Below are 26863 nucleotides of genomic sequence, written 5' to 3' on the forward strand. Positions count from 1 at the left end.
ATAGAGAAGATTTTCGACTTGGTCGGAGATCGTTCCCTTGGTGGAAAAAAATGAGAGGCTTGAATCGACTGATCGCGAGGAGACGACCAATCCATCTCTGTCAGAGCCGAGACGACGCCTTTCTTCTTTCAGTTTTTTTCCCTGAAGCTTCTCAGGTTGGGATAGCAGGCAGTCAGGCGCACGCAGAAAACACTCTCCATGCCCCTAGATACTCAAGGATCTCTGGAGTGCAAAGGGAATCATGACCGAGCTCGCTCTCGAACGACAACGACAAGGAAACCGTCGTAGGTCCAGCCAGCACGAGGAACGAGGATAGCAAAATGAAAGAGAAAACTGAGTCGTTATAGAAGAGCCGAAGAGTCCTGTAGCCGACGAGCGAATCCAAACGGAAGTGAAGCGGGATCGACGACGCGTCGCGACTTCTCGCTCTCAAGCAAGCCATCCTCCGATAACCAACAACGCGACGCCAAGCAGCCCTCCCACTCCACCAGCGGATGCGGTCCTATCTCCAGCACCAGGAGTCTGAGAAGCAGCTGCAGCGGCAGTCGAGCTTGCTGCTGCCACCGCGGACGAAGCTTGATCGACCACGGAGGACGAAGTAGAGTTCGGTGATGCTCCCATGGCCTGTTCAGAGGCGTTTGTCACTACGACGAGTCAGTGAGTAGAAGAGAAAGATAAAGAAAGGGGGTAGGGAGAGGGGACGAACGAGGGCCTTGAACGCGTCGATTGTTTGAGTTCCTCCAGCAGGATCAGGGTTGATGGCGAAGACTGAATGAAGAGCAGTTCGAAGCATCAGCTACTGTAGAAAACAAGGAGAAACATCAAGACTCACCCATTCCTTGCTCGCAGTGAGATCCAACTGAACAATGAGCCTGAACTCATCCGACGTCGAACTCGCTCTCGTGATCAGCTCTCTGCTCCCTTCCCTCCTCTTTCCTTCGAGCTCTAGCAGGAAGACAGTTCACTCACCCAAATAGTCCCACTAGTAGTAACAGAGTACTCGACAGGCCCACCGTTGATGGGCGAGAAGACCAAAATCGAATCCGACTGCCTCTTCTCGACTCCCGCGTCGGTGGAGGATTGTCGAGCACTTGTGAACTCTCGGCAGGGTTGGTCGAATGAGACACTGGTGAGAACGTCGTGGTAGGTAGTAGCGGAGAAGTTGAAGATGCTATAAGAGAGAGGCGGAAAGGGAGGCTCTTAGCTCAGGGGAACCGGGAAGCGAGATGATGAGACGAGGAGGGAGAACGAGCTTACATGGTGTCTCCTGCAACAGCGTTCACGAAGTCGGGCTCGTAGGTGTTCCCGTTCCTGCCCACTTCGACAGTGAAGGTAGCCTGGAAGAAGAGAGGAGAGGAGAGAGAGAAGGGGAGGGAGGAAACGAGCCAAAAACGATGATGAGCTGACGGCAACGACGACGACGAAAGAAGCGGGACAGAGCGAACTCACTGCTAGAGACAAGATCGGAGCGATGAGGAGAAGTGCGAGCGAGTGCAGCGTGTTGAGATGTAAAGTTCAAGTGAGAGAGGGAGTGATGGTTGGAGGAGACGAAATGAATGGAACCGAGCGAGGCATTTCGAGCAAGGACTCAGCTCATGAGACTCCCCTCCGATAAGTTCTTCCAACGTCTCCATGCGTTCAGGATAAGGAAGAAGCTTCAAGCCTATCATTCGTGGAGAGTGGCGATACGAAAGGGAGATGCTCGTCAATCTCCCGCGGGCAAAACGGCGACGTCAAGTCGCTCTCTCTTCCCCTTCGAAATCCATCAAAAGGACGGAAAACAAAACATCGAAGACAAAAATAGACAAGGCGAAAACGTTCCCTAATTCGAAAGGGTCGCAAAGCCGCTCTCAAAGCCAACGCAACAAATCCGGCAACGACGACGCGACGGCTCCTTTCGACCATCTTCCCTTTCGCTCCTGATGTGATGTTCTAACCTTCAGCCTCAGGGAGAGGGAGAGGGAAAAGGATTGTGTTAGGATTTGGCGGTGATAGGGTTCGTGGAGAAGAAGGAGCCAGAGGAAGGGCGTCTCGATGAAAACGAGGAGACGTCGCGACGGTGAACGAGAAGAAGCAGAAAACGCACATGTTTCTGGAAGTTGGAGATGGACTGACCTCCGTGATTGGAGTCGGTGGTAGGTGGGTTGACGACGAAGACTGATTCCGAGAGAGAGGGGAAGAGAGAGAGAGGACAGGAGGTCGAAGGTGAGCTCGACGCGTTCAACGCTCGGTCGTAAAGGATGAAGAGAGCGAAACGTACCCAATTCCTTGCCTGTAGTGATCAGCAGTCCCACAGCAGATCTTCGAAGAGAACGAAGGGAAGGACGAGGTCAGCTTTTGTCGTCCGCGTCGAGATCGAATGAAAAACAACGTCGCCCTTGAAATCACCCACTGAGTATCAGAACTAGGCACGGTGTATCCAACCGTCCCACTCCCGATAGGTCCATTCAGAGTCGGGAAGGTACTGGTGGTAGAAGAAGCGCAAGGCTGAAGAAACGACGTCGAAGGGACGACCGTGTGAGAAACGCCGTTGGTTGCAAAGACGAAGTTGACGATGTCGCCTGAGACGGCCTTGATGGAGTTGGGAGTAAAGGTAAGACCGTCTTTGCCTATTTGGACGTCGAAGGTATCCTGGTGAGGAAGCAAGGGGAGGGGTCGAGGTCAGATCGGAGGGGGACGGAGGGAGAGCGAGAGAGGCACGAACGGCGAGGACGAAAGTGGGAGCTACGAGAGCGAGAGTGGTGAGGAGGGTGAGGATTTGGACCATGGTGATGAGAGAAGGCGAAGGATGAAAGGGATGGTCGAAGTTGGAAAGGGGAGAGGTGGTGGTAATTGAAGGGAAGAGGGACGAAACGAGGGAGAACCATGAGTTTAAATGCCTCTTCGACGCGAATCAGGAACGCTGCTACCAAGCGCCAGCTGACCATCCAAGGCTAAATCCAAGGCCGCCAGAGTCCGAAAATTTGAGAAAAGCAAGCAGGTGTGACGCCGTTTCGCTTAGTCGAGGAAGGACGCCGAGAGGTCGAGGTGGGTTCGAATCAAAACAAGACGCGACTCGACGTTTGACTTTCGCTTGGGGAAGGGAGGGACGAAGAAGAGCTCGTGAAGGTCATAAATCGTGGGTAGATAAGACTGAAGAAGGAGAAGGGAATCAGACAAGGAAAGAAGGTGGGACGAAGGGCAGAAAAAGAGACGAGCGAACCAAAAGTAAGGGAGAGCCTAGTGATCGTCCTCCGTCAAGCCAGGGCAGTCCTGCTCGAGTTCCTCCGCCGAGCGATACTCCACACCACAATAAAAGCAGTAGTTGAAGTCCTCTCGGAGGTACTGGAGCGTGTGGGCGAGTCGTTCCGTGGCCTGTTCCCAACGAACGAAACAAAGACGCGTCAGTCCTCTGTCCTCTCTTCTTCTCCGCCGCTCCGTTTGAAAGAAGTTCTGAAGTCTCACAGGTAGCAAGATGAACTTCCTAGCCTCCCCAGCAAGAACTTCCCAGTCCTCCTCTTCTCCTCCCTCGACCTCCCCATCCTTCTTCTCACTCTCCTCTTCCTCCCGTCTCGTTTTCGTCTTCTTCCCACCTGCCATCGCGTCTCCCATCCCACCCACTTCCTCTTCCTCCTCCTCGAGGGTCAGAATAGGAGCCAGCGAGTCTGCTTCCATCTGTTGCTTGAGTAGACTCGCGGTAGCAGCGTTCGATTCGGCTTCGAAGGACTCGATGGGAGGAGGTGGTGGTGAGAGGATCGAAGAAGGAGCTCGTTTCGACGGAGGAGCGTGGCCGGTGAGGTGTTGGAGGAGAGGTTCGGGGAAAGAGGGGATGTAGTGTGGGTTGAGATGAAGGATGGAGAACTGTGAGAGTAATATTGAAGGGTCAGGACACGGACGAAGTAGGCGAGACGCGAAAAGGAGAAAGTCAAACTCACTCCTCGATTCTCTCGTTCGTCCATCTCGACGACGGTACGACGAGCGGCTGCAAGTTGACCTTCTGCTTTTTTTTCGGCGTACTCGATGGCTGCTCGAGATCGGTAGGCAGTAGGGTCGAGAGCGGGTGTTGAGGAGGAGGTGGTGGTGGGACGGGGAGGAGGAGGTGGAGGAGCTTTGGAACCGAGTCCCTTGCGACCTGGGGAGATGGACGGGAGTCCCAGTATCAGTACACCGAGTTCTTTAGAGGATAAGGGAGACTCTGAGAGAAGGACTTACCTGCCCAGAACGAAACAGCGACGGGCTCGAACCGATGTCCAGACGTCGACGCTTCAGCCTTCGAGTCCTCCTTCGCCTCCACAACAACAGCAGCAGGCTCCTCCATCTTCCTCCTCTTACTACTCTCAATCCCACCTCTACCGAATCCCTCGTGTTCCTCCTCACCATCTACAACCTCTCCAGGTACAGGAGCAACCTTCCCTCCACGGCCACTCCCTCCCTCTCCCAGCTTCTCCTGCTCCTCCCCTCCCGCCCTCTTCTTCCCCAATCCTTCTCCAACCTTGTATCCCATCTTCATCATCATCCCCATCGCTTTTCCTACACCTTCCTTCTTCTCTAGTTCCCTCTCGAACAGGTTCTTCTCCATTCCTTCCCTCCTCGCTTCCTCCTCTCGTTGTCGATACGGTTTGAGAGCGTTGGCTTTGTTCTTCGCTTGAGAAGCAGCAAGAGCCTGACGACGGGACTCCTGGTAGGTCTTGGGTGGTTTGGAGGTTGAAGCAGAGGAGGAGGATTCGAGGGAGGCGAGGAAGGCGTCGGACATGAAGTCTTCTTCGTCGGAAGAGGAGGGAGGCATGGTGGAGGACGGCTGGGAGGAGATGGAGGAGATGGAGGAGATGAAGATGAAGCGAGGTCTATAGATTCCTAGAGGTCGATAAAGAAGTCCAAGCCGTAGAGAGACGAGTTAAAGTTGACTTCTGGAAGTAGAGAAGCTCGTCGTCGGGAGGGAAGGAGCGTAAGGTGAGCTCGAACGAATTTCGGCGGAATCGAGCTCGCCCGCTCTCCCTTCCTTTTTGGATCCCAACCGCATCTTTCAGGTGAGTCATTCTATACGAGAGAAGAGTGACTCGAGCCTCTCGTTCAGTATAGAAAGTTAACTCTTGCCTCTATGCTCCTTTGCCACTTGCACTGTCCACTCTCCTTCAGCTTCTCTCTCCTTCCTTCCCTCCCTCCTCCCTCTCTCTCGTAAAGGACGACTCCCTCCACTTTCTTAGGATCAGATCCACAAAAGCGTTCATAGGGAAGGCCTTCAATCAGTGGTTCAAACGAGGTGAGTTCTGTTCAAACCCTTCCGGCAGAACGAGCTCGTCGTAGCTCCCTCTGTTTCCCTTCGAGCTCACCTCTTTTCTCCTTCCTTCTCAGCTTCCATTCTTCCACCATCGCCACGACACCACCTCCTTCTCCTCTCCTCCACGATGGTCTTCGCTTCCACCTCCTCCTTCGTCCCTTCGGATCCTTCCACCTATCCTTCCCCTACTCCTCTCGTCCGCACTCTCGCCGCCCTTCGAATCTCGGACCCAAAGCTCATCAAACCGACCCTCTACACTCACTCAACTCCTTCAAGGCAACACAACATCTCGTCATGGAAGATGCCAGAGCATCTCTACAGGATTCAACCCTGTCCTCTCCCAACGCTCGCTCGAGGACTCTTCACAGAGGAGGTAGAAGGAGAGCAGGCCGAGGAGGACGACCAGAAGAAGGAGTTTAGAATCGTTGCTAGGGGTTACGAGAAGTTTTTCAACACTGGAGAAGTGCCTTACACGGATGTGAGTGGTCAACCTTTGGATTTACGAGGTAAAGTAGGACGATCTAAGCTCACCTTCCCCTTTCTCGTTCTCGTTTCAGTGGGAATCCCTCTCCAAATTCACCGTCGCTCCTTACCATCTCACCCTCAAATCCAACGGATGCCTCATCCTCATCTCAGCCATCGAGGAGAACGTTCTCTTGGTCACGAGCAAGCATGCTTTGGGAGAGAGCGTCTCTGGTCCTGACGGAGACGCAGGGATGAATCACGCTCAGATGGGGTGCGTCGTCGTGTCCTCGCCTTTTCAGTCTCGTCTCGTTCACTGACTCTCAGCCTTTTGTTTCCTCAGACGAGTCTGGCTGGAGAAGCATCTCGCTGCGAAGGGTCGGACAGAAGAGGAGCTCGCTAAGGTCCTCTGGGATCGAAAGTTGACGGCTGTTGCTGAGGTTCGTTTCTTTCGCTCTTCCTTGTTCTTCGACTCATCGCCTGACCTTCCTTCCTTCCCTTTTGCCTCCAGCTTTGCGACGACTCCTTCGAAGAACACGTCCTCCCTTACCCACCTCACCTCACAGGCCTTCACCTCCACGGTCTCAACCTCAACGTCGCACCCGACTTCTCCACCCTCCCTCCCTCCACCGTCAGCTCTTTCGCCTCCGACTGGGGCTTCATCCCAACCAAAGGTCTCGTCATGAACACCATCGCCGAAGTCCGAACCTTCACGCAGTCCGTCGAGGACAAAGGGGAGTGGGAAGGAGAGCCCGTGGAGGGATTCGTCGTCAGATGCACCGTCGCCGATTCAGACGCGTCCGTCTCGTTGGAAACCGATCTCAACAACCTCTCCCTCTCCCCTCCAGCACCCATCGAACGAACCAAAAACGGGAAGATTAAACAAGTCCTCCCACCCAAACCTCTCGTCCCTCCTCCCTACCCTCCAGGATCCCCGTTCTTCTTCAAAGTCAAGTTCGAACAACCCTACCTCCGTTACCGAGGGTTCCGAGAGATCACTAAAGCTCTTCTCCCTCTCCTCGACCCTCTGGTTCCCTCCAACCCCCAAAACCCGGACTCGAAACCCCAGCCCAGAAGGGAGATCAAGCTTCCTAGGTCGAAGCTGCAGGATCCGGAGAGTATCCTGTACGAGGTGTGGTGCCGGAGGGTCATGGAGACGAACCCGGAGTGGTTTGAAGGGATCAAGAAGGGGAAGGGGATTGTGGCTGTGAGGGAGAAGTTTTTGGAGTGGTGTGAGACGGAGGAGGGAGCTGCGGAGCTGAGAGAGGGGCGGGAGACGTTCGGGGGACGGGGAGGGAAGGGAGACGGGATGAAGGGAGAGGATGGGAAGAAGAGAGGCGTGGATGGATGGGGAAAGACGATCGTGTTCCCTGTGGCTGTTCCTGGATGTGGTGAGTCCTGTCTTCTCTCTGTTGAGTACTTGAGAGGGACGGAAGGAAAAGGCAGTCGAAGGCCGAGAGAGAAGAGGGGACGCGTTCGCTGACTTGAGTTTGGTTTTGCGTTCGACAGGCAAGACTGCGATTGGACTCGTCCTCTCGAGACTCTACGGCTTCGGTCACACTCAGAGCGATGATGTTACCACCAAAAAAACGGCTTCTACCTTCACCAAGAACGTCGGAGATCTGCTCAAGACACACGATGTCGTTTACGCTGATCGGTGAGTCGCGTCGTCTTTCTTCTCCCTCCCTTTCTTCTGCGTCCTCGCTTTCTCCTTCGCTGACTCAACGGACTATGATTGCTCTTTGATCTTCAGAAACAACCAACTCGAACAACACCGCTCCCAACTCTCCACCGTCGCTCTCAAATTCAAACCCAAACCCACCCAACCTCCCAAACCGACTCTCCCCACCCGTCTCGTCGCCCTCCACTGGCCCATCGATGGTCCCTCTCAACCCTCCTCCTTCCACGAGCTCCACCGAATCTGCTCTGCCCGAGTCCTCGAACGAGGATCCAAACATCAATCCCTCCGAGTCGATCCCCTCGACCTCATGCGCCACGAAGCCATCCTCTGGCGATTCATCGATTCCTCCGAAGCCTTCGAATCGACGGAAGCGGACGAAACCATCGAGCTCAAGATCCAGAACTCGCTGGAGGACAACTTGGAGATTGTGATTGAGAAGTTGGGAGAGTTGCTGGGGTTGGAGAAGCCGGAGGAGAGAAAGATCGAGAAGGCTCTGGAGTGGGCGAGAGGGTACGATCCGGAGGTGAAGAAGGAGATGGATGGGACGAAGACTGCTGAGCCGAGGTACTACGCTCTCGCACCGGAGATTGACGTGGTAGATATTGTGAGGAGGGCGGTAGCTGGGTCGGTGGTTGAAGGGGAGGTGAAGGTCGAGGAGGGAGAGGGAGAAGGACGCGTCGACCCGCTCGTCTTCCTGGAACACCTCATCGAGAACAAGAGGATCATCGCCAAACCTCACGTCACTCTCATCCACGAGAAGGAAATCGCCGACGAACGGGAAGCCGCTGGATTCACCACCGAGGAGGAAGCAGCCGCATCGTCGTTCGAAGGACCCAAAGCTCGAACCTGGTCGGAATGCGTCGCCATCGCCAAAGATCCTTCTCGACCTCTCTTCGCTTTCAAGATGCACCACCTCATCTGGAACGAGAGGATCATGGCTCTCTCGATCGAGGACGTTGAACCGGATCAGAGCGAAGGAACGCTCGAGTTGCCTCAGGACGACAAAGACGGGATGCACGTTACGGTTGGGACGAGGGACATGGAGGTTGCTCCGTTCGAGGCTAGAGCGATGGTTAGGGACTTTAGGGAGGGGAAGAAGGTGGAGGGTGTTTGGTCGATTGCTTTGAAGGGCGTTGAGGTCGGGAAGGGGAGGGTGAAGGGACTCGCTTGATTTGGGTTTGACAGACGCGTCTGCGTTTCGTTTCGTTTCGTTTCGCTCCATCTCCCTCTCGCCTTCGTCTGCTTTTGCTTATTTATCGTTCGTTTGCTTAGCATTTGCATACTACCCATTACGACGCTCTTTCTCTCGTATCTCTGGGAAGGGAGAGCTAGAGCAATCGATCAAAATCAAAGACGTCGTAAAAAATCAAAGCTTCGACTTGACTTCCCTCCTCCTTCCATCCCTGATCTTCTTTAGGCAAATATCTCCAACGAGCCCAAAAGTATCCCGGCTTCCCAGCTCCTTCGCTTCGGCGCTCGACGCTTGTCCTTCAAACGAGAAGCTTGGGGTCAGTTCCCGAGGAGGCAAAAGGAGAACAACGAAAGGAGACGCCTACCTCTTTGAACTCGAGCTGCGATTCCCTGGATGATAATAGCGAGCTGTTGAAGAGGAGATCGAGTGTCAGTCGAAGGACGGGAATACCGACCCGAGGCGGAAGGAAAACACCCACTCTCCAAAGCATCCAGACCTCCACCCACAACATGGCTTTATCCAGTTCTTCAGCAGTCCCTCCTCCTTGGATGATTCCTTTCCTCCATTCCGAGAGTAAAACGCTCTTCGAAGGAAGGCCGAGAGCTTTCGTTACATCGTCAGATCCAATGGGAAGTAGGAGACCACGTTGAACTGACAAAGCAAAAGGAAGAGGGACGCGTCAAAGTCTGGGAGACGCTCGGGCGTTGACGACGAGACTGAGGGACAAAACTGTCCAGCTTACGTACGGCGATCGGGAACGGAAGAAGGTGGGAGAGAGAAAGGCAGAAGGAGGTTTCCGAGATCGGCGAGTGGTGAGCCTGGAAAAAAGGGGGGACAAACAAGGTCAACGAAAGATATCGACGCCTCAGATTCAAGGATGAGGAAGATACACACCCAGAGTGCAGAGCTCCCAGTCGAGAATTCCAATCACTCGGTTCCTGAAGTCGCGAAACGAGAGGAGGCAATCAGCGAAGGAACGCTAGGACAGAGACGCGTCTGGCCTGAGGACGAACTCGGTGGGATGGAAGATGAGGTTGTCGAGCTTGTAGTCTCCGTGAACCTAGAAAACGTAAATCACACAGTCAGATATACAGGTGACCAAGTTCTTGGCTGCGAGAGAGAGCAAGAAACTCACAACTCCTCTTCGAACTTCGCCTCCCCAGCGGTCGACGGCATCGCATTCGCTCAGGAAATACGATAGAACTTCAGCCTGCTCTTTCTCATCGGCCAGGATATGTCCCACTCCAGAAACAGCTGCTTGAATATTGGAGATCTTGAGGAGGGAGGAGAGTTGTCGAGCGAAAAAGGGTTTCGGGGAGGGCGAGAAGGACGCTGGGAGAGCGGTGAGGGACGAGGGAGGGATCGAGGAGAGGTTCTGTAAGGTGGCGGGAAGAGGGTCATTATAAAGTTTACTTTAAGGGCAAAGAAAGGAGGTGGTTACTGAGAGGGCGGCAACGGCGGCGATCCAACTGAGAGAGAGAGTAGAAGCGACGCGAGTCAGCTTCCAGCCTCAAAGAGATGAGCGAGCTCGAGACTCACCACTCCTCCCTGTCCTTCTTCGCCAGCTCCTGAAGTCGAACGTCTCCGAAAATCCTCCCTTCGAGGAACTCCATCAAGTAAAATCGACTTCCAACGACCTTCTCGTCCGTGCAGACCTCTCCGTAGACCCTTGGCGCTGGAACTCGCTTGTTCAGTTGAGACGCAGGAAGAGCCTCGTTGTAGGACTGGATCGCGGAGAGGATGAGATGCTCTCGCTCGATAGCATGCTGGAGAGGCGAAAAAGAGGAGATGAGCGACGAGAACAGGACGGCGAGGCTTCGGTGCCGACTCACAGCTGTAGGGGAAAGGAGAACACCGGGAGGTTTGCGTCGAAGAACGGTGGGGTGGTTGCTTGATGCGGAAGAGCGAGGTTGAAAGAGGAGGGCGAGGAGAAGAGTGGTAAGAAGGAGAGAAAGGGAAGAGGGAAGGGAGGGTCAGCGCGAGCTCTTCCGAGAAGGAGGAGATGAAAGCGCTCACTTTACATCCCTTAGAAGATAAGTAGGGTTGGATTGACCACTCTGATGAAAGGAAGCGATGCAGTATGGGTCAGCCACGAAAGAAGGAACGCTACAGTCCAACTGAAAGACGAATGAAGCAAACGAAAGGAAGGAAGGGAAGACGTTGAGCTCAATCCTCACGTTGAATTGTTTGATGCTCTTCATCGGTCCCTTGAATCCATCTAGGTTCTTCTGGAGGTACTTCTCCAGCGAGACCAAGTCCAGAGATGTTCGAATCTCGCTCGTGGTTTGTCCTACAAAAGAATCGGAAGACATGGTGGTGGTTGAGAGAGCAAAGAGGGAAGGGTCAGGGAGGGCAGGAGGAGTGAGTGTCTCTCCGGCCCAAGTAACCGAAAGGGCGATTCCGTTTATTCTATTGCCAGATCATAGCCAGACAAAATCCTGTAGAAGGGCTCTCGAGATCAAGCAGAGGTAGGGGAATCTGGAGCCGAAGGCCGAGACGTCGAGAGAGGGAGAGCATCGGACGAGCCGTGTTTTTGCTTCGACGCGTCTCGCTCGACTCGGATCTACTTTTCTTCTCCCTTTCTGCTGGACTCCGAAATCAACACATCGTTTCTCTCTCTACTCCACTTGCCAGACAGACGTAAGAAGACTGGTTCCAGGGTGAGAATAAGCAAGGAAACGACGACGAGGGCTGAAACCGCGTCGCGTTCCACTCTTCTGCTCCCGTTCCGTAGATCATCGAGTGGTTTCGGCTCGAGGCAAGGAGGGTCAGATTCAGATGTCTTCTGGAAGGCCGCCAGCTGTTCTGCTGTCTCTTGTAGATCTCAAAGAAGCGCAGGGAGAAGCGTCAGTGGCGGATCTGTTTGGTTCAAAACCAGATTTCAGCCCACTTTGCTTCCTTTTTCCCAACCCCCATCACTTCCCAAACCTCCCTTCAACCTTTCAACCTAACCCAACCCTCCCTCTCACTATGAACAAGTTAGTGCTCTCTTCCCGCTTCCCCTCCTCTCGTCCTTCTTCTGTCCTTGCGATCTGAACACGGCTGACCTCGTTTCCTCCCTCCCTCCTCCTTACCTTTCCGTCCGCCTTCTCACCTTCTACAGCCTCACCGGAAACCACTCTACTACCACTACCGGAGCCACTGGAGCTACCGGCGGAGGATCCAACGGAGACTTCATGTTCGTTTCATCTCCCCTTCGCCCCATCTCTCCGAGTCGTCTCGTTCATTGAGCTCGACTCCCGTTCTGAACCTCCCTCCCTCTTTCTCTTCCCCTCTCCGCTCTCCTTCCTCATCACAGGGACAAGGCCGTCGATGCCCTCGGAACCAAGTCCGGACACACCCAGTTCGTTCTCCTCCCTCTTCCATCCTTCCATCGCACTCAACGAGACGAACCCCCGTTCCCCTCGATCTCCCCTTTCAACCTCTGACGATTTCTCTCTCTCTCTTTTCATTTATTTTTTCGCGCCGATTATTAGGTCCCACGGAACCACCGAGAAGATCTCTGATGGTATCAAGTCTGGAATCCAGAAGATGACCGGAAAGGTGAGTCGCTTCTCTAGGAAACGAGACGGAGCGACCTCGAGCTGATCTTGTTTCCTCTTTGCGATTTGTGCGACCCCAGACCGTCCCTGGAGGAGACAAGGAGTTCAGGTAGAGAGCTCTTAGACGGAATTATGTAGCTCTAGTAACGACCATGACCTGTTTCGACCCTTTTTTTTCTGCTGTGACGTACGAAAGTGAGAAAGGAAGGGCAGTGAGAGGAGACGCGTCGGGATGTTGTTACCTCCCCCGATTCGACTTTGAGGAGCTCGAGAAAGTTCTTCAACTTTGCTACGAGTGAGGCGAATGTCGACGGCGAAGAGATGTAGATCGTTTCCTGAGAAAAATTGGCCAAGAAAGTCGTGGAGGAAGGCGAGGGAAACGTTTGAGATCAGAGCGACCTTCGAGGGATCGCCGAGAGCGGAAGGTTTACAATTTCTGACCTCGGTTCAGCGACAACGAAGGGAACAAATCAACGAGGCAGTTGAGGAGAAAGACATGGCAGAGATCTCCGAAGGCATGGGGGAGGGGATTTCGAGCTCACCCTTTGAGGGCTGATCACTCCCTCCTTCTCTTCCTCCCAAACCGCCAGCACCTCTATCCATCCATCCGACTCGATATGGACGACCTCACCTCTCTCAAAACCTCCCTCGTCTCGGAAGCATCCAACTTTGTTTCCCTCTTCTCCTCCAAACTCGAGCAAACCGAGTCGGACCTCGAAACGGCCGCCATCCTAGAGTCGTTCTGGGAAGTCCTCGATGGAGAGAAGGGAGAGGATCAGGAGAGCAGGGAGTTCAGGATGGTGAGTAAATGTTCTCTTTTCTTTTGGGTCTCAGTCGCTGCTCTCTATCGTGTCGGAGGAAGGAGGGAGAGACGAAGGAGATGGACGAAGAATCGACGAGCTCACCACCTTCTTTCCCTTCCTTCCTTCTCCTCTGACGCTCTCAGGCCTCAACCCTCCAACCTTCCTCCCTCGATCTCGTACCACTCCTCTCTCCTCTCCTTGCTCGTCCATCTCCCGTCAAGATCGCAGCTGAAAAGCTTCTGCTCGAGGGAGTCGGCAAGTTCTCGAGTCCGAGGGAGGTCATGGTCGCCGTGGGAGAGCGACTCGAAGCTCTCGTCGAACAGGCAGAAGCTGAGGAGGACGATAAAGGCGTCAACGACGCTAACGAAGCTGAGAAAGGGGAGGAGAGTGCAGAAGAGGGATCTGGAGACGAGGAAGAAGAGGAGGAGCACGACCATTCGGACCCTCACCATCACCACGACCATCCCTCCTCCTCTTCCTCCCACCCTCGCTACACCCCTCCCTCAGCTCTCACCTCCGAGCTCCCAACGCTCCTCTCCCTCCTCGCTTCCTCCATCCCTCGTCTCACCAGCAAACGATCCCTCCCAACTTTCTTCAACCTCGCAAGCATGCTCCCTCCAGCGATGAGCTCGGTCCCTCTTCGACCTGCGACGTCCAGACTCGTTCTGGACAGGCTGAGGGAGGTTGTCGAGGCTGCTAGGACCTGGGGGATGGGAACCGAGGATTGGAGTGAGAAGGGAGAACAGAGGGTGAGTTCAAAAGAAGCTATTTGGTTTGGAAAAGAGAGACGAAGCTGACTTTCTCGAATCGACGCGTTCTTCGTAGTCGATCTTGCTCGGAATCCTCGCATCAGCTTTCGTTCATCTCTACCCAGGACTCGACGTCCCCTCAGCCAACACCTCCGGCTGGCCAGACGGTATCCCGAACCTCATCGTTCGTCCCTCCTTTTCCCAACTCGCCTTCTACTTCGCGTCGCTAACCTCTCCCCTCCCTCTTTTTTTTTTCTCCTCCCACTCAGCGTCTCGTCCTGCACCTCACCCCCTCCATCACCCCTTCCTCCCCAACTCTTTTACCTCAAACTCTCCTCCTTCTCCTCTCCCCCTCCACCCCTCCAACCGTCCAAACCTGCGCGCTCCTCCTCCTCTCCTGGGAACTCTTCTCCTCGCCTTCCCCTCAACCGCACCACTTCTTCAACGCCGTCCCTGCTCCCTTCCCCGCCACCGCCTCCCTCTGGCTCGACATGTCCGTCGAACAGGGCCTGCTGTCTTCGGCTGGAGCGGGTGGACTGGGCTGGGTGAGAGGGTGCGTGATGGCGGCCATCCAAGAAGAACCGAAAGGGTTCGCCAAACCCAAACCGTCCGAGGAAACGATCCAGACCATCTTTCAAACGTACCTCGCTCCCCTCGCTTCCTCTCCGACTCCAGCCCAACGTCAAACGATCTTCAACTTGCTTTCAACCCTCCTCTCTTCGACCTTCCTCCCTCCCAACCAAGCGCTCGAGCTCGTCCTGCCGTTGATGAGCAAGGACTCGCCGTTGCCGATGCTCAGGCCGGCGGGACTGCATTTCCTTCGAGCGTTGATCGCGGAGAGTGCGAAAGGTGGGAAGGGGTTGGGGTGGTTGAAGGAAGGAGGAGGATTGAAGAAGATCGGCGAGGGTGCTTGGAGGTTGCCGTTCGGAGAGGAGGGAGAGGAGGATATCTTCGTTTGGGATGTGGATGGAGACGAGGAAGGGGAAGGATGGATCAGAGGACCGGGTCCGGTGTTTGTGGTGTTGGCGTTGGGGGTTTATCAGTTGGTTTGGGGGATGGACGGGAAGAACGAAGTGAGTTTTGAGCGTTTTTCTTCTCCTTGTTCGAGAGCTCGTCCCTTTTTCGACCTTCCCTTTCCCTTGGAATTCAGTCTGACTGATCCTCATCTACCCCTCTTCTTTCCCCGATTGTATCTGTCGCAGAGTGGCATCCGCTCCCCTTCGCACCTCGAACAAACCAAGCGAGTCTGGTTGGGTCCGCTTCGAACGCGTCTCGACGAGAGGAGACGTCTCAGAGCTGAGAGGGTCGCTGCTGAGGATGATGAGGAAGACGAGGAAGAGGAAGACGAGAGTTCGGGTGCTTGGCAGGCGGTGGAGTTTGCGTTGGAGGGGGTTGAAGGGGTGGTGAAGGGGTTGGGGAGGAAGTGAGGAAGGGCCGGGTGTTGGGTTGGTTGGTGTTTGGTTCGAGATTGGCTTCGTTGAAAACGATGACTTTCGATTGATACTGAGAGGACTCTCGAAAGGTCTATAAGAGAACGCAAGAACATCTCGGGCTTTCCAAGGCAGGGTTCCGCTTGCGAGGGGTCGCCACGGATCTCGACGCGTCCGACGTCTCTCCCCCATCCCATCCCACCCATCCCACCCGCTCATCTCGTCCCTTCCTTCCTTTCCTCTCTCTCCTTCCTTTCAATCTTCTCTATCCGCACATCAACAACAAAAAAACAAATCCAGCCCATCAAGATCTCCTCCCACTCCCTCCTCCCGCTCCAACCCTCCCTCTCCCGCTTCCCTTCCCCCTCCGCCTCCTCAACTCCTCATCAATCTCCCCCATCCCCTTCACGAACCCCTCCCTATCCAGACTCCCCGTTCGAAGAGGGTCGGCGCGGATCCTTTCGAACGCAAACGAAGAGTCAGTCTGGGTCGTTCGAACGAAGACGCGTCCTCCTTCCCTCTCCCTCCGACGACGTTTCCCAATCACCAGACGACCTGACCTCGGGAAGAGCGATGCGAAGCGAGACGACTAACCAAACTCCCCTCAAAACCTCCACCTCCAACCTACTCCGTTCCCAAACCAGTTTCACCACCCTTCCTTCCAACCTCTCCCGCGAACCCTTCTCCTCCTCCTCCCCTGCGACGACGCTAGCTCTCTTCCACCCCGGTTTCTCCGCTGAAACCCTCCTCGACGAAGACGAAGGCGAAGCAAGCAAAGCCTGCATCGCAACCACCCTCCTGACCGCGACGAGTTGGGTGAACAGACGGTCGTACCGCGCTAGAGCTGCTTGGGTCGGTGGAGCTTGGGGTTGGGAGCGGGAAAGGGAGGAGGGTTTGGGTGGGAGGGTTGGTGGTGCTGCTGCGGTTCGGGTTGAAGTGGATTGGGATCGAGAGGAGAGGGTTGGGTTGGAGAAGGAAGGGACGAGGACGGTTGGTTGAGAAGGAGGAGGAGGAGGTGGTGGAGGAGGGACGCGTCTTACTCTCGGAGCGTAGGCTATCGGTGAGGACGGGACTGGCTCGTTCGAAGGAGGGAGGGTAGGTTTCCTTTGTGGTAGTGGAGGAGGTTGTTGTTTCGCCATCGAGGAAGAAGTGAAGGAGGTTCGACTCAGGTTGGGAGGTTGGGAAGCGAAGGACGGTCCTCTCGACGCGATGGGAGTCGCTGACGACGACTCGTTGTTGTTATCGTTATCGGATTCTTCGAGTTCGACGGATTGGAAGGAGGAGGTGGAGAGGGTTGGTTTGTGTTTGGATGGAGAAGGGGAAGGGTTCAGAGCGTTGGGTCGGGAGGGGAGGGGAGGAGGGAGACCGTTCGACGACGCCGACGTGCTTGATCGTCGTATGGGCGAAGGACCTGATCCTGCGACTGATCCTGTTCTGGAAGGACGAGGGTTGATAGGTGAAAAAGTGATCATATCGTTGCTTGGATCTGGAGAACCTTTCGGAGTTGCCGTTTGGAGGGAGAGGATGGGTTGTCCTCCTTGACGAGTGGAAATGGAAGGGGATCGATGAGGTTTCGGGGTGGTTGGAGCAGAAGGAGGAGGAGGAGATTTGGGTTGAGGGAGTCCTAGGTTCTGAGGAGTTGGTGGAGGTGGTGGTGGTGGTTTGCGGAGGAGAGATGGGTTGGAAGAAGACGAGGAGGAGTAGTTTGGGAGGAAGGAGGTCGAGGAGTTGCCGTTGCCGTTGGTTGATGGACGCAGCCGAGCTGAGAAATCGTTCAAGGGAACGTTGGAAGTTGAGTTGGAGGAGGTCAAAGTCGGTCGAGGATTGTTGTTGTTGTAGGAGGAGGTTGAGGTGAAGGAGTTTGAAGGGGAAGGAGATTGAGAGGGTTCGATGGGTCGAAAGGAAGGAGCGTGGATCGACGCCGACGAGGACGACGGCATCCGACGAGGTTGAGGTTGCGTTGGAGACGACGGTGTTGAAGGGTAGAGGGAAATAATAGAGGAGGCTGTGACCTTGGGCGAAGACCTAGTAAGAGGTATATCTCCTTCCCTTCCTCCGTTAAGCGTAACTTGAGGAGGAGGAGGAGCTCGTCCGTTCAAGCTCGTCGACCCACTCCCACTCGCTACCCTCCTGACCGCCGAAGGCTTGATAGGACCCAACCCCAACCCGACAGGAGCATCTCCCCATCCTGCTGATCCTCCTCCGTTCGAAGAGGAGGCTGAAGCTGAGCTTCCTGCTCTTCGACGAGCTGCTTCGATGCTCGTGCGAGTGAATTCGTCGTTCGTGACGTTCTTCGAAGGAGGAGGAGAGTCGGGAGGAGGAGGAGCGAGAGGAGTTCCAGATTCGAAAGCGGCGATACGAGCTTTGAGATCCATACGGACGAGGAGAGCTGAGCTGGAGGAGAGAGGGAAGAAAGGAAGGGGGTTGTGATGGTTAGAAGGTCAACGAGAGGAGGGGGACTCGTTCAGCTCATCGGCGATTTCAGAGCTCACGCATTCCTTCTTCTCGACATTGTTTCGCACTTTCTTTCCTGTCGTCCTCTGCTTGTCCTGCTCAAGTTTTCCAACCTGCATTTTTTCTCTCCCTCCTCCGGACCATCGGAACCCAAACAGCCGAGCCGAGCGCTCCTGTTCACTGCCTCCTTCGCTCGAGCTCACCTCTCTCGCTTCCTCTCCCTCAACGTCCACCACCACCACCACCGTCTCCCATTCTCTCTCTCTCCTCCCTCTGTCTCCAGACGAGCGAATGCCCAACAACTCCTCCCTCATCAACTCGCTCAAACAACCAACATCCTCTTCCAACCATCCCTCCCACGCCGCCCTCCCCTCGTCTCCTCTCCTTCTCGACCCTTTGCCCTCCTCTGGCTTGCTCAACAGCGAAGCCGCTCAGCTCGCGATATGGGAGTTTGAAAAACAGAGGGATGATCAGAGAAAAGTGATGGCTTTGGAGGCGGCTCTGGGAGGTTCCATACAGCAGAAGCCTGGGAGGGACGAGGGAGCTGAACCACCGTCGATAAAGAAGAGTTCGATCTTTCAGGCGATCAAGGAGGGAGGTGTAGCGAGTTTAGGGATGGGAGGAGGCAAGGGGAAGGGTGGGAAGGGCAAGAGTGAGTTCACAGGAACTATACATTTGGAGGAAGAAGGGAAGAAGAGGACGAGCTCGATCTGACCATCTCCTTCCTCCCAGTCTTCCAAGCTCACGACGTCTTCGAGTTTCGTCCCCTTTCTTCGCCACCTTCCAAAGTTGGATCTGACTTGCTTGGGTTCTGACAGGGCCATCGACCAGCGCAACATCATGCGTCTCATGGAAATCCGAGATCAAAACTTCTCCCTCCTCCTGACGAAACCTCCAGGAGGAGCCGTTTCGACTTTCCCTCTCGTTCGTCCATCCTCACCTTCCCTTCCTCCCTTCCCCCTTTCTCAAACCTGACTCCCCAACCGCGTATGCGTTGTTGTTCCCTGTTGCTGCAGGTCTACGCCATGCGCTGTGGATCCAAATGGTCCGAAACCGTCATCGTCCTCGTCGGTGCTCTTTCTCGCTACGTCAACGCGTTGGACGACTCGAGGGAGCTGACGAGGGAGGAGAAGGGTATCCTGAAGAGTTTAAGGGTTAATCTGAAGGCGGGGATCGATTTTGGGCTAGAGTCGGAGCAGACGAACCGTGAGCGCTCATCAATCGTTCACGACGCGTCGATTTCCGGTTCGAGGACGAACTGAACTGATTTTCCTTCCTTCCTCCTCCCTCCTTCTCCTCTTTTTGTTTGTATTTCTTTCATTTCACACGGACAGTTATATCTTCCTACCTGCAGGTATTACTCATGTCCGAAGGGGACTCCTTCATCCACAAATCCGTCGCAGACCTCACCGTCGCCCTCCGAGCTGGCCCGCCTTCGAAACCTGTTGCGCTCGCGGGGGAGTTGGTCAGGAAGTTTATGACCAAGGAGTTGAGAGGAGTGTATGGAATCGCTACGGTTGAGGATTAGTGCGCCCAACTTTCATTTTTTTTTTTCGCTGTTCCCGAATCGAACAAGACCTGATCGTTTTCGTTCTTCGTTTCTCAGCATCGCCAACGCAACAGCGGACCTCCTCCTCCTCTCCCTCCACCATCTCCTTCTCACTTCCCCTCCTTTACCCTCCACCCTCACCTCAACGTCCTCACCCACGGAAGGAACGGAACCCTTACCGACGTACGCTTTCGCTCGAGACACTCGAATGCTCTCCCTCTTCAAGGATTCCTTCCTCCATATTCCGCGCTTGGGAGCGAAGCCTAGGAGACTGAGGAGGTTGGGGGAGGTGATGGTGGAGGTGCTGGGGGAGACGAGGGAAGGGTTCAGAGCGAGGGTGGGGAGGTTGGAGGGGTTGGTGGATGGGGAGGGCGGGATGCGGTGAGATGAGGGAGGTAGAGGAGGGAGGGGTTGTTTTACGACTTTTATGAGTGCTGCTGTTGATCTTGCGGGTTTGTTTTGTTCTTTTGATGTGTATAGGGTTTCAAGTCTGAGTCTGTGGGAGGGTGGGCGGAGGAGGGAAGATGGGGACGCGTCGGCAACGAACCGACTGGGCGAACAAGTGACTGAACCCTCTTCAAGCTCGTCGTCTTGTGCACTCGACTTTGAAACTAATCTAAACATCAAGAGTGTATCTCTTACCTGGCACTAAAGCTCCTCCTGCTTTGAAAAAGGAGGAAAGAGGGAGAAGACGCGTCGACGATGAACAGATCCCGATCGAACGACTCCCCTTTTGCTGTAGCGTTCTCTTCACTCGGCGAGATTCGATCTGAAGCGATATTAACCTTCAGGACGTCTCTCTCACATGCCATTGGAGCTCCTCCTCCTCTGTCGAAAAAGGGAAGACAAGGGTGGACGAGACAAGGGACGAGCGGGAGGCGAGATCGTCGACGCGATCACGTCCTTCTTCTCTTCGCCTTTTCCCTCCCTTTCCCTCCCAGCGAGCCGTAAACATACATCTCAGTCTCAGATTGCATCCCTCTCGAGAACTCACCATGCTCCGATCTCAGAAATGAAACGAACCTCAGACAAACAGGGAAAAGAAGGGAAGGTCGAGGACGACCAAACAGAGACTGGGCCTCGACTCGACTCACCCCGTCCTGCCTTCTTCTCCTCCCTCCTCCTGCTTCTCGCCCTCCATCACCTTCAAAATCCTTCCTTTTCTTTCGAGAGCCTAGGCCCTTCCCTTCTACCTCCCCTCAACGATTCGAAAGCGAAGAAACGAGAAAACTTGTTCTTCTTCCTTTTCTCGCCAATGTCAACCGCCTCCTCGTCCTCCTCTCCCTTCCCTGCTCCTCCAAACACTCCTCCAGCTCTCATCCCTTCCCAACTTCATCAACCCATGGTTCTTCACACTTCACCACCTCCTCCTCCTCCTCCAGCATCCATCGCAGCAACGAACTCGGCTTCTACGTCGTCAGGAGGAGGAGGAGGAGGAGGGGAGGAGGAGGGAGGAGAGCATCGAGGAGGAGGTGGGAAGGTCGTCAGCATGGCTGTTTCGCCTCCTACGCCTGCTCCTAGTCCTCGTCCTAGTGAAGTGGGAGGTCCGTCGTTGGGATTCGGGTTCTTTGGAGGGGAGGGAAGGAATGGTGAGTTTCGTTCGATTCTATAGAAACAAGAATGGCGCGGAGGAGAGCGAAGGAGGCAGGAGGTATCAAAGGCACCTCCTTGCTTCCAAAGCACCTTCTTTCAACCTCCTTTCTCTTACTCGATTCTCAAAGCGCATACATGCATACAACTGACTCTTTCTTCCTTCGATTCTCTCTTCCGCTTCTTCAGAAGAAACCGCCATCTCCTCTGTTCTGACGACGTTCAACCACCTCACCCCCTCCGCTCGCCTCTCCCTGCTCACCTCCCTCCTCCCTCTGCTGAAAACGCCCGAACTCCTCCTCCTCTCGCACCACATCTCCCCTCGTCTCAAACGTGACTTCCTCCGAGACCTCCCTCTCGAAATATCACTCCACGTCCTCTCCTTCGTCGATTCCCCAAGAACCCTCGCGAGAGCAAGCTGCGTCAGCAGGTTCTGGAGACGTCTGCTCGAGGACGAGTGGACGTGGAAGGAGATGTGCGCGAGGCATAGGTTCGGAGGAGGAGTCATGAGTGGGATGGTGTTGGGGAATCAAGCTCAGGCTCCTCCTTTGATCTTGCCTTCGGCTGGGTCGACGATCGAAGGAGGAGGAGGAGCAGGAGGAGGGGAGTTCGTTCCTATCCCGACTGGTCTCGACAGTCCCAACGCTACTTCGTTCGTCTCGTCGTCGGGAATGGGTGGTCCAAGCATCCCTTCAGCTACAGCCAGCACCAACATGACCTTCGGAACTCCTCAGCATCAACCAGCTTCGTCCAACTCTGGATCTTCCCCTTCGACGAGCTCCTCCCTCGGTTCAGCCTCAACGATGCAGTCCGGTCTCTCCTCGACTTCCCCTTCCCGTTTCGCCTCCCTCCTTCCTGGTTCCAACCACGTCACTTTCAACACCAACAACGCCTCCTCTTCTTCCTCCTCTACAAGAGGACCCAACCCTACCAACAACAACCCAAACTCCCTCCTCTCAACCTCCCCAAACGCAACCGGTTCCATCCTCACCTACCCTCTCCCACCCAACCTCCCCACCTCCGCTCCCACCCAGTTCTCCTCCATCCCTTCCAACACTACCGACGACGACGACGATCCCATGACCGATCTCACAGCAACTCAACCTTCCGCCCCAGCCTCCGGAATCGCTCCGCTCGGATTCCTCTCCACCGTTCCCTTCGCGTCCTCCTCTTCCAACCAAGCCTCTTCGTCGTCTTCAGGCTCGAACAGCAGGAGAAGACTCGTTCCTCGAGGACTTGGGATCGTAGGAGGGTTCGGAACCAACGCGAGAAGCGTCAGTTCGCCGTTGACGAGAGGAGAGTCGTCGCATCATGGAGGTGGGATCTCGAAGGATTGGAAGCAGCATAGCGGGAAGGGGAAAGGGAAGGGCAAGAGGAGAGCTAGTGTTGCGGAGGCGGAGCAGGAGGAGGAGGACGAGGAAGGGAGGTTCAGCTACAAGAGGCATTTCAAGAGAGCGTACCTTACCGGTGAGTCTCGTTTTTGGGGAGAAGAGGAGGAGACGAGACGAGACGACGCTGACCCTTCGTCTTCGTTTGCAGAATCCAACTGGCTTCGAGGCGGTCGTCTCCTCTCCACCCACACCTCCACCGACGACGGAGTCGTCACCTCCCTTGCCGTAGACGACAACCACATCGTCATCGGAATGGCTAACTGCAAGATCCACGTCTTCGAGTCCGAGTCGGGCACGTTCCTTCGAACCCTCGTCGGTCACGACCTCGGAGTCTGGTGCTTGACCCTCGTCAGTGCAGGTGGGGAGAGGAAGGAAGCTCCTACTCCCGATGAGGATCTCGTCGACGACGCGATGGACTACGAGGAACAGCAGCAGCAGCAGCCTAGCTCGAGCTCGTTCTACAAGGCTTCGACGAGGAGGAGTTCGACGGACGCAATCGTTTGGGATGGAGGATCGTCTTCTTCTGCGACGGGAGTTGGATCGAGAAACTACAACAACAACAACAACAACCGTTCCGCTCTCTCGGCTTCAGCAGGACCGCCACCTCTCGGAGAAGCAGGAGCAGGTTCCTCCTCGACGTTCGACCACTACCCTTCGCAGCTCAACTCCTCCCTCTCAGCTTCGTCCAACCCCATGTCCAGCACCGCTTCGCTCCCAGCTACGTTCGCCAACATCTCGGACGTGCCAGGAATGGGTTCCTTCCTTGGTTCCTCGTCGGGTTCGGGAGGAGCGGGAGGAGGGTTCGGAGGAGGGATGGGAGGAGGAGCACCGGGAGGAGGAGGAGGAGGAGGAGGAGGGAGGTTCAGGAAACCTCAGAGCGATGTGTGTGGTGCTGCGAAGGGGTGGGGTCAAGAGGGAGCGGTGATCGTTAGTGGGGGGTGCGATAGGGACGTGAGAGTTTGGGATGCTGAGACTGGGTGAGTCAAAAACGATTACGTTCTCGAGTCTCGTCGCAGACGCGTCTCTCGTTTTCGAATCGCTGACTCGTTACCTTTCTCCTGCTTGATCCTTCGATTTCAAACAGAGTCTGCAAACACATCCTTCGAGGCCACACCTCCACCATCCGATGCCTCAAGGTCCTCGACGGTCGTCCCGTCGCCGTCTCCGGATCTCGAGACTCGACGCTTCGAGTTTGGGACATCGAGAAGGGGGTGCTTCTGCATCTCCTTTCGGGACATCAGCACTCGGTGAGGTGTATCGAAGTGGCGGGGAACAAGGTCGTTAGTGGGAGTTACGATTGTACTTGTCGGGTGAGTCGAGTGTCTTTCGAGGAAGGAGAAGAGGACAAGGGAAGAAAGAGAGACGCGAGCTGACTTGCGTTTGGTTTTGTTTTCTCAGCTCTGGGACCTCGATACGGGAGAGTGCCTGCAGGTTTTCCGAGGTCACTACCATCAGATCTACGCGGTTGCGTTCGATGGGGAGAGGGTTGCGACGGGATCGTTGGATTCGACGGTCAGGGTTTGGTCGGCTCAGACTGGGTTCGTCTTTCTTCTCTTCCTTCTCTCCTCTCCTCTTTCCGATTCGACCCTCGACTTAACATACTCTTCTTCTCCCCGCTTTTCCTACAGAGAATGCCTCGCCCTCCTCCAAGGCCACACCTCCCTCGTCGGCCAACTCCAACTCACCAACGACATCCTCGTCACCGGAGGATCCGACGGCCGAGTCATCATCTTCTCCCTCTCCACCTTTGAATGCCTCCATCGACTCTGCGCCCACGACAACTCGGTCACCTGTCTCCAGTTCGACGATCGGTTCATCGTCAGCGGAGGGAACGACGGGAGGGTGAAGCTCTGGGATCTGAGGACGGGAGCGTTCATTCGGGAGTTGAGCAAACCTTGCGAGGCGGTTTGGAGGGTGACGTTCAAGGATGATAAGTGTGTGGTGCTTTGTAAGAGAGGGGGAAAAACGGTTATGGAGGTGAGTTTCTTCGATTCGGTCTCGGGTGAAGGAGGGAGGAGGGAGGAGAGAGAACTGACGCGTCGTGCCTTCTCTTCTTTGTTTTTGGTTTTGGTTCGCAGGTGTTGACGTTCCGACCCTTTGAGGACGAGCTCTAGAAACTTCAGACCTACCTTTCTTCTAGCTTTCCTTCCCCTTCCGCGACACCCCAGCTCTCTTCTCTCTCCTTCTCTCTTCGTTTTCACCCTCTCGTTCGTTTCTCCCTTCCTTCCCTTCCTCGTTCTTCCTTTCTTTGTACCTCTCTCTCTATTTGTCCCCTTTGTAACCTACCTAATTCGAGCTACCTTAACGAACTCTCTCTTTTTCCGTTTATCTCTCGTTTCTCTCTCTCGTCCGTCGTTCAATCTCGGCGCCACCTCCTCTCCTCCCTTCTCTGCCTCTTTTTTTCGTTTCTCTTCTTTTGCTTCACGACCCCCACGGAAATCTAATTTGTTCACTTTTCTCTCCTCTCTCCTTCTTCGTCTTCTCTTGCTTAACTTTCCTTCCCTTCGTGCTTCACTTCGTTTGCTTTTTCTTTGGCTCCCCCTTCTTCACGTCTCTTTTCCCTTGTTTTCTCGTTCGTTTCTTCGTACCGTCATCTTGAATCCACTTTCGCCTCGCCTCTGCAGTGAAGCTTATTTATGATGAGCTCCCTAGAGACTAGCATGCGTTACCTTCCAAAATACTGAGCCAGAATTGATGCGGGTTGAAGAACGAGGTCGAAGACGCGTCTTGAAATTCACCCTTTCCTTCGATCCTCGCGCTCCCTTCTTGCGCTCTTCTCCAAAAGCAAACCGAAACAAGTCGACGTAGTACTCCAATACGAAACAACCTAATCAAGCTGCCTAGCCGCAAACTTCGCCCTGGTCTCGTACGGACCCCTCAACGCTCCCGGTCCGTCCATCAACGAAACACTGTCCACCTTCGCCCACGCCTTCGTCCCCTCCCTCTCCTTCTCCCCAATCACTCTCGTCCCGTTCTTCACCCCTTCCAAGAACCTGAACCTCCTCAGCAACTCGGCAGGGGCCGCAGGAGAGATTTCCCAACCCCTCAGCACCGTCAAATGGAACCTCTTGTCGACCGTCGGAGGGAGCGTCCAGAGTCCGATGTAGTCCTCGTCCATTCCTTCCTTGACGATGAGCTCGATGCTGTCGACGGTGAGGATCATGACGTGACCGTCCCAAACGAGGTTGTCGAATCGGATGAGGTATTCCGGCGAGTGAGGTTGGAGGGAGAGGTAGGAGAAGCGATCCCAGATGAGGGAGTAAGGGTGGTCGGGTGGGAGTCCAGAAGCGACGTTATCGTGGATGATGGTGACGTGAGGGTTTCGACGGGAGTGGACGGAGGTTAGCCATCGGTGGGTTTGGTGAAGAAGGTGTTGGGGTGGGATGGAGCGAGGAGAAGGGGGGAAGTTGACGAGAGTTGAGGGATCGAGGACGTGGGAAGGGGGAGGTCTGGGAGGGGAAGGCGAGGTGATGACACTTTTGAGGATCTGCTCAGCCATGTTCGATACGTGCAGCTGAGGCCAAAGAGCGAAGTAGTTGATGGGAGGGACGAGGTCGTCCGCGTCGGGATCGACGATCTCGTACTCCGTTGAAGGAGGAGCCGTGATGAAGTTCTGCAACGATACGCAAAATCAAGCACATGACCACAGCATGAGTAATTGTGAAAACGAGTTAAACGGGAGAGGGAGAGAGAGTAGAGAGAGGGAGAGAGAGGCGGATCGACTCACGGCGAGACGACTTTGTCCTTTTTCAAAGGAGAAATCAGCAACACCTATGATCAAGCGTCCTGAGTCGAGACCTTCTGGGGGTGTAGACTCTGATAGAGCGAGAAGCGAACCAGGAAACAGGTCAGGCGACAAGGTCGAAAACAAGGAGGAGGCAGAAGAAGGAACGAACGTGAATCGCGTGTTGAGTTCTCCGACGCAACAGCCTCAGACTCCGTAGCAGCTAGCGGTGGTTCTGAAAATCCAGAAGAGCAAGGAATTGGTTGTCAGGTTGGGGTTTGAGGGGGTGGGAGAGAAGGACGCGAACGAACCCGACGCGAGAGATCCATCCTCTCCCACTAGCGGATCGGATTCCTCGGGAGTTTCTACTCGAAGGGAATGAAAAGAGCGTCAGTCATATCGTATAGACCGACCTGGATCCAAAGTAGGGACGACTGACCACGCATCTCAGAGCCGATCTCCTCGAGAATGTCGCCCATCGATGGAGATCCAACGGCTTCAGAAGTTGAGGACGTAGAAGGAACTGAGATCGGACAGAGTTCGAGGTGGACGGTCAGCTCGTTTCGTACTAGATGATGGCGAGAGAATAGCGAGATCTACTGACCAGAGTCGTGTAGAGACGGCAGAGGTACCGATTCGAGCTCGGGCTCGAGCTCAGACTCTCCTTCCTTCGTTGAAGACGTCGATGGAGGAGAAGCTGTAGACGGAGAGAGAGATATGGGGTCAGATGTGAAGCAGAAGCAGTTCGAGTCTCGGTAGACGTACTCTCGGAGATCGGGGAAGGGTCTTCTTTGGAAGACGTCCAGGGAGAAGGGGAGGAGGAGAGTGGACGACTGGGGAGGAGGCGGCGAAGGGACGACGGACGAGCGAAGGTTGCTGCTGGAGAGGAGGATATCGATGTGCGACCAAGGGTTCGGCCGAGGGTTATGGATCTGGAAAGAATCGATCGATGCATCTCTGTCTAGAAAAGTGTTGAGAAGGAAGGAAGAACGGTTGATGAAGTTGGAGGGACGAAAACGAGCTTCGAGCTTTCCTCCCT

At 55.0% G+C, this 26863-nt stretch overlaps 11 protein-coding genes across 11 annotated transcripts; 5 read left to right on the plus strand and 6 right to left on the minus strand.

Annotated features, from left to right (window-relative positions):
* Positions 1-429: 429 nt before the first annotated feature.
* Positions 430-2767, minus strand: BDY24DRAFT_413167 (uncharacterized protein; the record flags this gene model as incomplete). Its single annotated transcript, XM_076643146.1, has 9 exons — positions 430-624; positions 707-768; positions 833-872; positions 970-1171; positions 1258-1337; positions 2087-2157; positions 2261-2301; positions 2393-2631; positions 2705-2767. 9 exons carry the CDS (start codon positions 2765-2767, stop codon positions 430-432), a joined length of 993 nt encoding a protein of 330 aa, XP_076498740.1.
* Positions 2768-3219: 452 nt separating this feature from the next.
* Positions 3220-4765, minus strand: CMG1 (Cmg1p; the record flags this gene model as incomplete). The annotated part of the gene is made up of 4 exons (XM_076643147.1): positions 3220-3354; positions 3445-3840; positions 3915-4111; positions 4192-4765. The coding sequence occupies 4 exons, from the start codon at positions 4763-4765 to the stop codon at positions 3220-3222; spliced, it is 1302 nt and encodes a 433-aa protein (XP_076498741.1).
* Positions 4766-4981: 216 nt separating this feature from the next.
* Positions 4982-8731, plus strand: TRL1 (tRNA ligase). The gene is made up of 8 exons (XM_076636863.1): positions 4982-5006; positions 5116-5239; positions 5332-5735; positions 5815-5993; positions 6063-6159; positions 6231-7110; positions 7229-7376; positions 7473-8731. Exons 3-8 carry the CDS (start codon positions 5385-5387, stop codon positions 8569-8571), a joined length of 2754 nt encoding a protein of 917 aa, XP_076498742.1. The 5' UTR covers positions 4982-5006; positions 5116-5239; positions 5332-5384; the 3' UTR covers positions 8572-8731.
* BDY24DRAFT_381580 (uncharacterized protein) lies at positions 8648-9517 on the minus strand. Its single transcript, XM_076639368.1, has one exon. It carries the CDS (start codon positions 9101-9103, stop codon positions 8891-8893), a length of 213 nt encoding a protein of 70 aa, XP_076498743.1. The 5' UTR covers positions 9104-9517; the 3' UTR covers positions 8648-8890.
* Positions 9518-9605: 88 nt separating this feature from the next.
* On the minus strand, positions 9606-10991 carry BDY24DRAFT_381593 (uncharacterized protein). Its single transcript, XM_076639369.1, has 6 exons — positions 10770-10991; positions 10609-10649; positions 10425-10482; positions 10132-10358; positions 9728-10061; positions 9606-9652 (listed from the first exon to the last, which is right to left on the minus strand). Exons 1-5 carry the CDS (start codon positions 10902-10904, stop codon positions 10007-10009), a joined length of 516 nt encoding a protein of 171 aa, XP_076498744.1. The 5' UTR covers positions 10905-10991; the 3' UTR covers positions 9606-9652; positions 9728-10006.
* Positions 10992-11264: 273 nt separating this feature from the next.
* BDY24DRAFT_381597 (uncharacterized protein) lies at positions 11265-12314 on the plus strand. The gene is made up of 5 exons (XM_076639370.1): positions 11265-11570; positions 11696-11770; positions 11891-11935; positions 12069-12135; positions 12215-12314. The coding sequence occupies exons 1-5, from the start codon at positions 11371-11373 to the stop codon at positions 12245-12247; spliced, it is 420 nt and encodes a 139-aa protein (XP_076498745.1). The 5' UTR covers positions 11265-11370; the 3' UTR covers positions 12248-12314.
* A 437-nt stretch (positions 12315-12751) lies between these two features.
* Positions 12752-15113, plus strand: BDY24DRAFT_413172 (uncharacterized protein; the record flags this gene model as incomplete). The annotated part of the gene is made up of 5 exons (XM_076643148.1): positions 12752-12934; positions 13081-13686; positions 13763-13870; positions 13956-14759; positions 14889-15113. The coding sequence occupies 5 exons, from the start codon at positions 12752-12754 to the stop codon at positions 15111-15113; spliced, it is 1926 nt and encodes a 641-aa protein (XP_076498746.1).
* Positions 15114-15420: 307 nt separating this feature from the next.
* BDY24DRAFT_413173 (uncharacterized protein) lies at positions 15421-17628 on the minus strand (the record flags this gene model as incomplete). Its single annotated transcript, XM_076643149.1, has 3 exons — positions 15421-15574; positions 15711-17510; positions 17609-17628. 3 exons carry the CDS (start codon positions 17626-17628, stop codon positions 15421-15423), a joined length of 1974 nt encoding a protein of 657 aa, XP_076498747.1.
* Positions 17629-17635: 7 nt separating this feature from the next.
* BDY24DRAFT_381613 (uncharacterized protein) lies at positions 17636-19569 on the plus strand. Its single transcript, XM_076639371.1, has 6 exons — positions 17636-18222; positions 18303-18327; positions 18389-18494; positions 18587-18776; positions 18905-19097; positions 19177-19569. Exons 1-6 carry the CDS (start codon positions 17862-17864, stop codon positions 19502-19504), a joined length of 1203 nt encoding a protein of 400 aa, XP_076498748.1. The 5' UTR covers positions 17636-17861; the 3' UTR covers positions 19505-19569.
* An 805-nt stretch (positions 19570-20374) lies between these two features.
* On the plus strand, positions 20375-24214 carry BDY24DRAFT_413175 (F-box/WD repeat-containing protein; the record flags this gene model as incomplete). The annotated part of the gene is made up of 7 exons (XM_076643150.1): positions 20375-20708; positions 20899-22176; positions 22249-23077; positions 23185-23410; positions 23499-23638; positions 23729-24077; positions 24179-24214. The coding sequence occupies 7 exons, from the start codon at positions 20375-20377 to the stop codon at positions 24212-24214; spliced, it is 3192 nt and encodes a 1063-aa protein (XP_076498749.1).
* Positions 24215-24843: 629 nt separating this feature from the next.
* BDY24DRAFT_264645 (uncharacterized protein) lies at positions 24844-26859 on the minus strand. The gene is made up of 7 exons (XM_076636865.1): positions 26590-26859; positions 26429-26521; positions 26264-26347; positions 26136-26189; positions 25997-26059; positions 25828-25916; positions 24844-25713 (listed from the first exon to the last, which is right to left on the minus strand). Exons 1-7 carry the CDS (start codon positions 26777-26779, stop codon positions 24928-24930), a joined length of 1359 nt encoding a protein of 452 aa, XP_076498750.1. The 5' UTR covers positions 26780-26859; the 3' UTR covers positions 24844-24927.
* Between the last annotated feature and the right edge of the window lie 4 nt (positions 26860-26863).

Source organism: Mrakia frigida (assembly GCF_051309035.1).
Source record: "Mrakia frigida strain ATCC 22029 unplaced genomic scaffold BDY24scaffold_7, whole genome shotgun sequence".
In the NCBI taxonomy this organism is placed as follows: Eukaryota; Fungi; Basidiomycota; class Tremellomycetes; order Cystofilobasidiales; family Mrakiaceae; genus Mrakia; species Mrakia frigida.